Source organism: Eriocheir sinensis, chromosome 38 (genome assembly GCF_024679095.1).
Source record: "Eriocheir sinensis breed Jianghai 21 chromosome 38, ASM2467909v1, whole genome shotgun sequence".
In the NCBI taxonomy this organism is placed as follows: domain Eukaryota; kingdom Metazoa; phylum Arthropoda; class Malacostraca; order Decapoda; family Varunidae; genus Eriocheir; species Eriocheir sinensis.
This window is the reverse complement of record NC_066546.1, coordinates 6,373,895-6,386,505: the sequence shown is the minus strand read 5'-3', so window position 1 is coordinate 6,386,505 and position 12,611 is coordinate 6,373,895. Positions and strand designations below refer to the sequence as shown.

Sequence of the window (12,611 nt, the reverse complement as noted above, 5' to 3'; positions counted from 1 at the left end):
CAAAAGCGTTCAATGCGTCAAGGGCCTGGGTGTCAAAATCGCGTCAAACCTCAAATTCTCACAGCAATGCATCGATGCAGCAAGTAAAGCGAACAGAATGTTGGGCTTCATTAAAAGAAACTTTTTTATTAAAGAATAAAGATGTATTACTTCCGCTCTACAATAGTTTAGTCAACACCCCACTTGGAATATGCGTTGCAGTTTTGGTCTCCCCGCCATGCAAAGGACATTGCTAAATTAGGTGTTCAGCGTCGGGCAACAAAAATGATCCCTTCCTTGCGCAACAAATCCTACGAAGAAAGGCTTTCCACCCTTAACATTTTCTCTCTTGAGAAACGTCGCCTCCGAGGAAAACTGATCGAATGTTTTAAAATACTTAATGGTTTCACAAATGTGGACAAATCAAAATTGTTTATGATCGATGACACTTTGCCAACGAGGAACAATGGCACAAAACTTATATGTAGACAAGTAAATTCAGACTGCACCAAATTTTTCTTCACCAACGTTGTAGTGCGAGAATGGAATAAGCTCCCACCATCAGTGGTCCAGTGTAACACGACTGACTCCTTTCAAAACAAGCTCAACCGTCACTTCCTTGAACTTAATATCAACTAGAGTAGAAATGCAAAGTGTTGGAGCCATCTGATTAATGTAGAATCACTTAGGTTTAAGGACAGACCAACTAGTCTGGACCATGGGGTCTGTGTGATCTGATTTTCCATGTAAATCTATGTAAGTCTCTCTCTCTCTCTCTCTCTCTCTCTCTCTCTCTCTCTCTCTCTCTCTCTCTCTCTCTCTCTCTCTCTCTCTCTCTCTCTCTCTCTCTCTCTCTCTCTCTCAAAAAACAATGAGATAAATCATAAACAAAGAGGGAAACGGATGCCGCCCCGAAACATTCGGCCGGCGACCTGCCATCCCAGACTCGACAAACGCAGCCTTTGCGCCGTCACGGTGTTTACGATTAATTTAATATTCCCGTCTGGAGTTGTTCTGCAGTTGTCTGGAGTTCCCGCCCTCCCCCGCCTCGGCGGTGCCGGGGAGCGTCAGGGAGCCCAAGGTCTCCCTGGCGAGCGTCGCAGGGCCCAGGGGTTCCGGCAGGGCGTCTCGGCTCCCTCGGGGCGTCCATGGCGGTGCCGTAGATCCCGAGTGTACAGGGGCGCGGGGAGGGGAGTGCGTTTGCTGTTGTGTGTTGGTATGAGCGGGTCTTTTCTGGGGTGAAGGAGATTCATTCGTATCAGCACACAGCACCAAGGAAAGGCGATTTCAGAACAACTCCACGACAGGGATATTACAGGTGAAAAACACCGAAAATAAGGAAAATAAACTAAAAGAACATCAGAAATAGGATAATACAGAAGAGGAATTCCAGGAAATAGATAAGATAGAAGCACAGATGAGAAAAAGGAAAAAATAAAACAAAAACGCATGCAAAAATCCAGTATGAAGGCCTTTGGTGTGGTATATTGGTATGGGTGAGCCTTCTTTGGGGTGAAGGAGACTCGTCTGTAGCAAGATACGGCACCAAGAAAAGCCGAATACAGTAGAAACAACGCAAGAAAAAGGAAAGGGAAGAAAGAGAAAACCAGCACAAAGAAAATACAGAAAAAAGAATACGATCGAAACACAACATCTTAAAAAGGAAAAAGTTATCATCCACATATTTGGCTCTCAATGGAAACGCTGACCCTGACTCAACTGTCGGGGTGGGATGCTGACCCTGATTTAATTGTCGGGATGGGACGCTGGCCCTGACTTAATTGTCGGGGTGGGACGCTGACCCTGACTTAATTGTCGGGGTGGGATGCTGACCCCAGCTTGAATGTTGGGGTGGGATGCTGACCCCAGCTTGAATGTTGGGGTGGGATGCTGACCCTGACGTAAATGTCGGGGTGGGATGCTGACCCCAGCTTGAATGTTGGGGTGGGATGGTGACCCTGACGTAAATGTCGGGGTGGGATGCTGACCCTGACGTAAATGTCGGGGTGGGATGCTGACCCTGACTTAATTGTCGGGGTGGGATGCAGACCCTGACGTAAATGTCGGGGTGGGATGCAGACCCTGACGTAAATGTCGGGGTGGGATACTGACCTTTAAAGGAAGGAAAATGAGTTGTTGCGATGTTTTAGTTTTATGGACAAAGGAATCGACTTTTTGAGAACAAAGAAAGGATAACGAGTTATTGCGACTTGTTTTTATCGACAAAGGAATCGACGTTTTGGAAACAAAGAAAGGAAAATATCGTTTTGAGTTAGTTTAGTTTTATCGACAAAGGAATCGACGTTTTGGAAACAAAGAAAGGAAAATATGGTTTTGAGTTAGTTTAGTTTTATCGACAAAGGAATCGACGTTTTGGAAACGAAGAAAGGAAAATATGGTTTTGAGTTGGTTTAGTTTTATCGACAAAGGAATCGACGTTTTGGAAACGAAGAAAGGAAAATATGGTTTTGAGTTGGTTTAGTTTTATCGACAAAGGAATCGACGTTTTGGAAACAAAGAAAGGAAAATATGGTTTTGAGTTGGTTTAGTTTTATCGACAAAGGAATCGACGTTTTGGAAACAAAGAAAGGAAAATATGGTTTTGAGTTGGTTTAGTTTTATCGACAAAGGAATCAACATTTTATAAACGAAGAAAGGATAACGAGTTATTGCGACGTGTTTTTATCGACAAAGGACAAAGATACGGCACCAGGTAGAGGCGATGTAGATACTCTACACAACACTGTCACACGACAAATAAAGAAAAATAACACCGGAGACAGGATAATACAGAAAAGGAATACCAGGAAAGAGAAATCAGATACAAAACACAACATTAGCAAAACGAACAACTAGGATTAAGGACTTTGGTGTGGTATGTTGGCACGGGTGAGCCTTCTCTGGGGTGAAGGAGACTCAGCTGTAGCAAGATACCGCGTCACGAAAAGGCGATGTATATACTTCACACCACACCAGCACACGGGAAATAAAGAAAAATGACACCGGCGGAAGGAAAATGCAGAAAAAGAATACAAGGAAAAAGATCACATAGAAACACAACATCAACAAAGGGAAAACAACAACAACAACAACAACAACAACGACAACAACAAAGTATATTAATAATAATCTAGCACACAGGCGTTTGGTGTGGTATGTTGGTACGGGCGAGGCTTCTCTGGGGTGAAGGAGACTCGTCTGTACCAAGATATGGCACCAAGAAAAGCCGATATACATATCATTCTACCTGGTCCTGTGTCTGATGTTAGTGTATCCCTTCATCCTCCGACAAAGGTTCTTATTTCATCTCTCTACCTGGTCCTATGTCTGTTAGTGTATCATATCCTGCTCCGACAAAGGTTCTAACTTTGTCTCTACTTGTTTTTCTTTCCTCCAGCAAAGGTTCAAATTTCATCTCTCTACCTGGTCCTGTGTCTGATGTTAGTGTATCCCTTTATGCTCCGACAAAGGTTCAATTTCATCTCTCTACTTGGTCCTATATCTATTAGTGTATCCCTTCATGCTCCGAAAAACGTTCAAAGTTCATCTTTCTACCTCATCCTCTGTCTATCCTGCCCTCACAACTTCTGGATCACTTCTTTCTCTCATTGCCCACCTGTCATGTACACAAGATTATGACCTCCCGTGTCTATTTCTTATTCATAATCGACACTAGACTATCTTCAACCTCTACCTGTTCTGAAGGCATAAGGCAACATATGATACCACAGGGTCACCAACGTATATATATAGAATCGCCAGGTAGTTCGCAGGTGTGAGGTGAGGGGAAGAGGCCGACGCGTGAAGGAAGGAAGGAAGGGCGAGGAAGGTGTAAAATGCGGATGAGCTTGTAAACTTATATTGCAGGAGAATGAGTGGAAAGTTTTGGAAGATGTGTGTGTGTGTGTGTGTGTGTGTGTGTGTGTGTGTGTGTGTGTGTGTGTGTGTGTGTGTGTGTGTGTGTGTGTGTGTGTGTGTGTGTGTGTGTGTGTGTGTGTGTGTGTGTGTGTGTGTGTGTGTGTGTGTGTGTGTGTGTGTGTGTGTGTGTGTGTGTGGTGTGTGTGTGTGAGAGAGAGACAGACATACAAACAGATAGATAGATAGACAGACAGTGACAGCGAGACAGACAAACACAAACACAATTACAAAACACAGACATACACAAAAAGAGGAATCAACAAACAGACTAATAAACAAACAAACAAACAAAGGACAATTCAATTAACACACACAGGGTATTATGGCTTAGTTGATAAAGTAAGGAACCTTCATCTTCTTAACCTCCTCTTCCTCCTCCTCCACACACAGACACAGAGTCGATACCCGAGAGCCGAGGGGAATCACCCCCCTAGAAATTGGGTCAGCTGACAAGTGCCAGGTCGTTCAAGTTGGTACAAGGAAAAAGAATTTCGATTACGAAATGCGCGGCGTTAAACTCAAAAGCGTTCAATGCGTCAAGGACCTGGGTGTCAAAATCGCGTCAAACCTCAAATTCTCACAGCAATGCATCGATGCAGCAAGTAAAGCGAACAGAATGTTGGGCTTCATTAAAAGAAACTTTTTTATTAAAGAATAAATATGTAATACTTCCGCTCAACAATAGTTTAGTCAACACCCCACTTGGAATATGCGTTACAGTTTTGGTCTCCCCGCCATGCAAAGGACATTGCTAAATTAGGTGTTCAGCGTCGGGCAACAAAAATGATCCCTTCCTTGGGCAACAAATCCTACGTAGAAAGGCTTTCCACCCTTAACATTTTCTCTCTTGAGAAACGTCGCCTCCGAGGAAAACTGATCGAATGTTTTAAAATACTTAATGGTTTCACGAATGTGGACAAATCAAAATTGTTTATGATCGATGACACTTTGCCAACGAGGAACAATGGCACAAAACTTATATGTAGACAAGTAAATTCAGACTGCACCAAATTTTTCTTCACCAACGTTGTAGTGCGAGAATGGAATAAGCTCCCACCATCAGTGGCCCAGTGTAACACGACTGACTCCTTTCAAAACAAGCTCAACCGTCACTTCCTTGAACTTAATATCAACTAGAGTAGAAATGCAAAGTGTTGGAGCCATCTGATTAATGTAGAATCACTTAGGTTTAAGGACAGACCAACTAGTCTGGACCATGGGGTCTGTGTGATTTGATTTTCCATATAAATCTATGTAAGTCTCTCTCTCTCTCTCTCTCTCTCTCTCTCTCTCTCTCTCTCTCTCTCTCTCTCTCTCTCTCTCTCTCTCTCTCTCTCTCTCTCTCTCTCTCTCTCTCTCTCTCTCTCTCTCAAAAAACAATGAGATAACTCATAAACAACGAGGGAAACGGATGCCGCCCCGAAACATTCGGCCGGCGACCTGCCATCCCAGACTCGACAAACCTAGCCTTTGCGCCGTCACGGTGTTTACGATTAATTTAATATTCCCGTCTGGAGTTGTTCTGCAGTTGTCTGGAGTTCCCGCCCTCCCCCGCCTCGGCGGTGCCGGGGAGCGTCAGGGAGCCCAAGGTCTCCCTGGCGAGCGTCGCAGGGCCCAGGGGTTCCGGCAGGGCGTCTCGGCTCCCTCGGGGCGTCCATGGCGGTGCCGTAGATCCCGAGTGTCCAGGGGCGTGGGGAGGGGAGTGCGTTTGCTGTTGTGTGTTGGTATGAGCGGGTCTTTTCTGGGGTGAAGGAGATTCATTCGTATCAGCACACAGCACCAAGGAAAGGCGATTTCAGAACAACTCCACGACAGGGATATTACAGGTGAAAAACACCGAAAATAAGGAAAATAAACTAAAAGAACATCAGAAATAGGATAATACAGAAGAGGAATTCCAGGAAATAGATAAGAAAGAAGCACAGATGAGAAAAAGGAAAAAATAAAACAAAAACACATGCAAAAATCCAGTATGAAGGCCTTTGGTGTGGTATATTGGTATGGGTGAGCCTTCTTTGGGGTGAAGGAGACTCGTCTGTAGCAAGATACGGCACCAAGAAAAGCCGAATACAGTAAAAACAACGCAAGAAAAAGGAAAGGGAAGAAAGAGAAAACCAGCACAAAGAAAATACAGAAAAAAGAACACCAGAAAAAAGAATACGATCGAAACACAACATCTTAAAACGGAAAAAGTCATCATCCACATATTTGGCTCTCAATGGAATGCTGACCCTGACTCAACTGTCGGGGTGGGATGCTGACCCTGACTTAATTGTCGGGATGGGACGCTGACCCTGACTTAATTGTCGGGGTGGGATGCTGACCCTGACTTAATTGTCGGGGTGGGATGCTGACCCCAGCTTGAATGTTGGGGTGGGATGCTGACCCCAGCTTGAATGTTGGGGTGGGATGCTGACCCCAGCTTGAATGTTGGGGTGGGATGCTGACCCCAGCTTGAATGTTGGGGTGGGATGCTGACCCTGACGTAAATGTCGGGGTGGGATACTGACCCTGACGTAAATGTCGGGGTGGGATACTGACCTTTAAAGGAAGGAAAATGAGTTGTTGCGATGTTTTAGTTTTATGGACAAAGGAATCGACTTTTTGAGAACAAAGAAAGGATAACGAGTTATTGCGACTTGTTTTTATCGACAAAGGAATCAACGTTTTGGAAACAAAGAAAGGAAAATATCGTTTTGAGTTGGTTTAGTTTTATCGACAAAGGAATCGACGTTTTGGAAACAAAGAAAGGAAAATATCGTTTTGAGTTGGTTTAGTTTTATCGACAAAGGAATCGACGTTTTGGAAACAAAGAAAGGAAAATATCGTTTTGAGTTAGTTTAGTTTTATCGACAAAGGAATCGACGTTTTGGAAACAAAGAAAGGAAAATATCGTTTTGAGTTAGTTTAGTTTTATCGACAAAGGAATCGACGTTTTGGAAACGAAGAAAGGAAAATATGGTTTTGAGTTGGTTTAGTTTTATCGACAAAGGAATCGACGTTTTGGAAACAAAGAAAGGAAAATATGGTTTTGAGTTGGTTTAGTTTTATCGACAAAGGAATCAACATTTTATAAACGAAGAAAGGATAACGAGTTATTGCGACGTGTTTTTATCGACAAAGGACAAAGATACGGCACCAGGTAGAGGCGATGTAGATACTCTACACAACACTGTCACACGACAAATAAAGAAAAATAACACCGGAGACAGGATAATACAGAAAAGGAATACCAGGAAAGAGAAATCAGATACAAAACACAACATTAGCAAAACGAACAACTAGGATTAAGGACTTTGGTGTGGTATGTTGGCACGGGTGAGCCTTCTCTGGGGTGAAGGAGACTCAGCTGTAGCAAGATACCGCGTCACGAAAAGGCGATGTAGATACTCCACACCACACCAGCACACGGGAAATAAAGAAAAATGACACCGGCGGAAGGAAAATGCAGAAAAAGAATACAAGGAAAAAGATCACATAGAAACACAACATCAACAAAGGGAAAACAACAACAACAACAACAACGACAACAACAAAGTATATTAATAATAATCTAGCACACAGGCGTTTGGAGTGGTATGTTGGTACGGGCGAGGCTTCTCTGGGGTGAAGGAGACTCGTCTGTACCAAGATATGGCACCAAGAAAAGCCGATATACATATCATTCTACCTGGTCCTGTGTCTGATGTTAGTGTATCCCTTCATCCTCCGACAAAGGTTCTTATTTCATCTCTCTACCTGGTCCTATGTCTGTTAGTGTATCATATCCTGCTCCGACAAAGGTTCTAACTTTGTCTCTACTTGTTTTTCTTTCCTCCAGCAAAGGTTCTAATTTCATCTCTCTACCTGGTCCTGTGTCTGATGTTAGTGTATCCCTTTATGCTCCGACAAAGGTTCTACTTTCATCTCTCTACTTGGTCCTATGTCTGTTAGTGTATCCCTTCATGCTCCGAAAAACGTTCAAAGTTCATCTTTCTACCTCATCCTCTGTCTATCTTGCCATCACAACTTCTGGATCACTTCTCTCTCTCATTGCCCACCTGTCATGTACACAAGATTATGACCTCCCGTGTCTATTTCTCATTCATAATCGACACTAGACTATCTTCAACCTCTACCTGTTCTGAAGGCATAAAGCAACATATGATACCACAGGCTCACAAACGTATATATATAGAATCGCCAGGTAGTTCGAAGATGTGAGGTGAGGGGAAGAGGCCGACGCGTGAAGGAAGGAAGGAAGGGCGAGGAAGATGTAAAATGCGGATGAGTTTGTAAACTTATATTGCAGGAGAATGAGTGGAAAGTTTTGGAAGATGTGTGTGTGTGTGTGTGTGTGTGTGTGTGTGTGTGTGTGTGTGTGTGTGTGGTGTGTGTGTGTGTGTGTGTGTGTGTGTGTGTGTGTGTGTGTGTGTGTGTGTGTGTGTGTGTGTGTGTGTGTGTGTGTGTGTGTGTGTGTGTGTGTGGTGTGTGGTGTGTGTGTGTGTGTGTGTGTGTGTGTGTGTGTGTGTGTGGTGTGTGTGTGTGAGAGAGAGACAGGCATACAAACATATAGATAGATAGACAGACAGTGACAGCGAGACAGACAAACACAAACACACTTACAAAACACAGACATACACAAACAGGAATCAATAAACAGACTGATAAACAAACAAACAAACAAAGGATAGTTCAATTAACAAACACAGGGTATTATGGTTTAGTTGATAAAGTAAGGAACCTTCATCTTCTTAACCTCCTTCCCCTCCTCCTCTTCCTCCTCCTCCACACACAGACACAGAGTCGATACCCGAGAGCTCTATTCCACCGAGGGGAATCAACCCCCTAGAAATTGGGTCAATTGGCAAGTGCCAGGTCGTTCAAGTTGGAACAAGGAAAAAGAATTTCGATTACGAAATGCGCGGCGTTAAACTCAAAAGCGTTCAATGCGTCAAGGACGCAGAAAAAGAATACAAGGAAAAAGATCACATAGAAACACAACATCAACAAAGGGAAAACAACAACAACAACAACAACAAAGTATATAAATAATAATCTAGCACACAGGCGTTTGGTGTGGTATGTTGGTACGGGCGAGGCTTCTCTGGGGTGAAGGAGACTCGTCTGTAGCAGGATACGGCACCAAGAAAAGCCGATATACAGTAGAAACAAAACCAGAAAAAGGAGTATGAAGAAAGAGAAAACCAGCACAAGGAAAATACAGTAAAAAAAGAACGCCAGAAAAAAATACTACAGAAACACATCTTTTAAAAAGGAAAAACTTATCATCCACTTTTTCGGCTCTCAATAACGAGTGGGTCTTCCTTGGTGAAAGAGGCTCGCCCGGACCAAAGGACATCACAAGAGGGGGATGAAAATAAGATCAAGAAAAGAAAATTATATAAAATCAGAAAAGAACAAAAAGAAAATAAAACATCAAAGAAGAAAAGAAAAAGAAAAAGGAAAACAAAAGAAAGGAAAGAATAAAATAAACTAATAAATAAATAAATAAATAGATAAATAATTATATAAATAAATAACACAAATAACTCTTTAATCAGCTCCTTCACTAACTAACTATTTGTCTTACTGAAGAGAAGAGACCTGTTAGACCAAAAATTAAGAGAAAAAAGATAAAGTTTAACAAAAACACCGAAAACATTTGATGAGGAATAGAAGGAAATGAATGTCACCCTAAATACGCTGTCATGTCTCCCGTTCTCTTTATATTGCTTAGCCCTACACGAAAGAAAAACTCTCTCTCTCTCTCTCTCTCTCTCTCTCTCTCTCTCTCTCTCTCTCTCTCTCTCTCTCTCTCTCTCTCTCTCTCTCTCTCTCTCTCTCTCTCTCTCTCTCTCTCTTACGGATATTGGCAGGAGTTATTTTTCGAACAGAGTCGTCCGCCATTGGAACAACCTTCCTGCAGAAGTGGATAGTGCTGAAACAATCAACTCCTTTAAAAATCGCATTGACCGTCACTTCGCTGCGTCGGGAGTGAATTAAACGTATCTACGAGTACGTTCAGTAGTGCTTTAATCCTTCCCGCAAGCCACTCCTGTGGCTGACGGGTTGATTAAATCACTGAAAGCAGGCAGCCTCGCAATGAGCCAATAGGCATTCTGCTGCCTGCTCGTCCATGTTTCCATGTTTCTCTACCTGATCCTCCTTCTATGCCTGATCCTCCTCTATCAATCACCTTCTCTTAATCCTCCATCCTCTTCATTATCCTCCTCTTCTTCTTCCTTCCCTTCTTCCTTTTCCCATGACATAATCCTTTTATCCTCCCTCCTGTTCCTATCATCACCATCATTACCTCCTCCTCCTCCTCCTTCTTCCCTTCTTTTCCCCTTTGAGTGTCCTGATCCTTTTGTCCTTCTTCCTCCTCTCCCTTTATCACCACCATCATCACCTCCTTCTCTTCTCCTTCCCTTCGTCTTTCTCTACCCAAACATTATATTCTTTAATCTAAACCTCTTCTTCTCCCCCTTCCCCCCCCTCCTCTACCTCTCCTCTTTCTCCTCCACTTACTTTCGCCTCCTTGTCCTCATTTTCTCCTCTTTCTTCTTCTCTTATTTCCTCCAACGTTTCCCTCTCTTCCTCTTCTCTTTCTCCTCCCTTTCTTCCTCCTTCTCTCCTCTTTCTCCAATTATTCCTTCCAGCACCTCCCTCTCTTCTCTTTCTGATCCTCAACTTTCTTCCAGCACCTCCCTTTCCTCCTCCTCTCCTCTCTTTCCTCCGTTTACTTTTCAAAAACATCCCTTTCCTTCTCCATCTCTCCTATCTTCTGGCACCTTCCTTTCTTCCTCCTCCTGATCATATTCCTTCCAGTGCATCATCCGGCTTTCCCTTACCCTTATCATCCTATTCATCCCTCTTGTCTCACGCTTGCACAACCCACGTCTGTTTCTCCTCCTCGTAATCCCTCACCCAGACGATCTTCTTCCGCAGAGTTCGCCTGGCGGTGGTTCAGCCGGGGCCTCAGCGGCGGTACCAAGTGTCCGAGGTGAACGCCTTCCTCTCAAGCCGACGCTCACTCCTACACAAGACTCAAGTTACCTGCCTCTATATACGGGATCAGGGACGAGGCTTGGTGGCTGGGCTCCCCGAAGACTATGTGCTCCCCTGCCTTGAGTGCTGATGTGCCGGTGTTGATGTGCTGAGTGGTGGACCTTCTGTTTCAAGACTACTTCCCTGGCACTGTGTATTGAGTAATGAGGGTGCCTGATCCCCTGTACCCCGACCACATCCACTGCTAATCCTCCCCTGGTATTGTGTATTGGGTAGGGGAGGTGCTTGTTCCTGTACCCCAACCACAAATCCACCTCCCCTTATATTCCTCCCTGTCTACATTCTCCCCTGCCATGGTTGCCGAAGTGCTGAAAGGTCTTGCACATCTTCCAAATTCACCTCTTCCAACCCTACATCCTTCCCTGCCAAGAGTGCTGAAGAAGGGGAGGTGCCTCGTTCTTAGCCCCTCCCACCCCCTACCAAGTCTACCTGTTCTTGCCTTGAATACCGGAGTGCCAGTGAGGTAAGAAAAAAAGGGAAAGTGCAGCAGTGAGTCCTTTTAACCAGGTGTGAATTGATGAACTCTTCTAATACCCGAGTGATTGATGTCCTCAGGTACCTCACGGCCTCCTGAACCCCGCGGCGCCTCTCGTGTAATGCCAGGAAGTGCCACGATGAACTTAAGGTGCAATGGAGGACGTGTGTAAAGTGTTTGAGTTAAGGTTTTGTATCGTTTAGTTTAGTGCCCCTGAAGAAAACGAGATGAATAAACCCCATAAATGCCTTTCGTTCTCCTATTACTATTATTATTATTGCCGCTGGTAGTAGTAGTTGTAGTAGTAGTAGTAGTAGTAGTAGTAGGAGGAGGAGGAGGAGGAGGAGGAGGAGGAGGGAAGAGGAAGGGAAGGAAAGGAGAGAAAAAGAGAAAGGTAGAAAATCAGAAAAAAGTTGCGTATATACTGAAGTTTAAGAATCCAGTTACTTCCTTCCATTAAATGTAAAATTCCTGGTACCTAACTTTCCTTAATTCACTTATTCCTCTTCTCTCTCGTTCATCACCCTTTCTGTATTCTTTCTTTCGTTCTTTTTCTCTCACGTTTTGTTTTCCTTTTTCCCTCCTGTTCTTCCGTCTCACAATTCCTTATTCTTCATATTTAAAGTTCTTGTTTGTCTTTTCTCTCTCTTTCCTTTATTTCTTTATTCGTATTTCATTCATTCATTCATTCATTCATTCATTCTCTCTCTCTCTCTCTCTCTCTCTCTCTCTCTCTCTCTCTCTCTGCTTCTTTCTTTATTTATTTATCTATTTTCATCTTTGTTTCCATCTTTCTTTTTTCTTTTTTCTTTTTCCTTCTTCCTTTGTTTGTTTGTCGCGCCTTCTTATCTTTTTTCTTCTTTTTTCCTTTCTTTACTTCCTTCTCTTTCTTTTTCTTTCTTTCTTTCCTTGTCTTTTTTTTGTTTCCTTCTTTCATTTTCTTTTTATTCTCTCTCTCTCTCTCTCTCTCTCTCTCTCTCTCTCTCTCTCTCTCTCTCTCTCTCTTATCTAATCCTTTAATCATTACCTCATTTTCTTCTTGCATTCCCATCTATACATCATTATAATTATTTTCCCTCCTTTTCTAAATGTTTTCTTCCTCCTCCTCCTCCTCCTCCTCCTCCTCTTCATCATCATTCACCATTCCGATATATTTCATCTAATCCTTCAGTTCCTTCTCCTCATCTTC

At 43.4% G+C, this 12,611-nt stretch overlaps 1 protein-coding gene and 1 long non-coding RNA gene across 2 annotated transcripts in view; both read left to right on the top strand.

Moving 5' to 3' along the window:
• Nucleotides 1-11,667, top strand: part of LOC127008594 (inter-alpha-trypsin inhibitor heavy chain H1-like) — a 145,251-nt gene extending 133,584 nt beyond the window's left edge. Inside the window, exon 20 of the mRNA XM_050880804.1 lies at nt 10,828-11,667. Within this exon, the coding sequence (XP_050736761.1) occupies nt 10,828-11,017 (190 nt within the window). The 3' untranslated portion in view covers nt 11,018-11,667. The remainder of the gene's footprint in view (nt 1-10,827) is intronic.
• Nucleotides 5,337-7,451, top strand: LOC127008596 (uncharacterized). The gene is made up of 2 exons (XR_007761203.1): nt 5,337-6,475; nt 6,876-7,451. It is a non-coding gene; the product is annotated as an uncharacterized LOC127008596 (long non-coding RNA).
• Nucleotides 11,668-12,611: the final 944 nt, after the last annotated feature.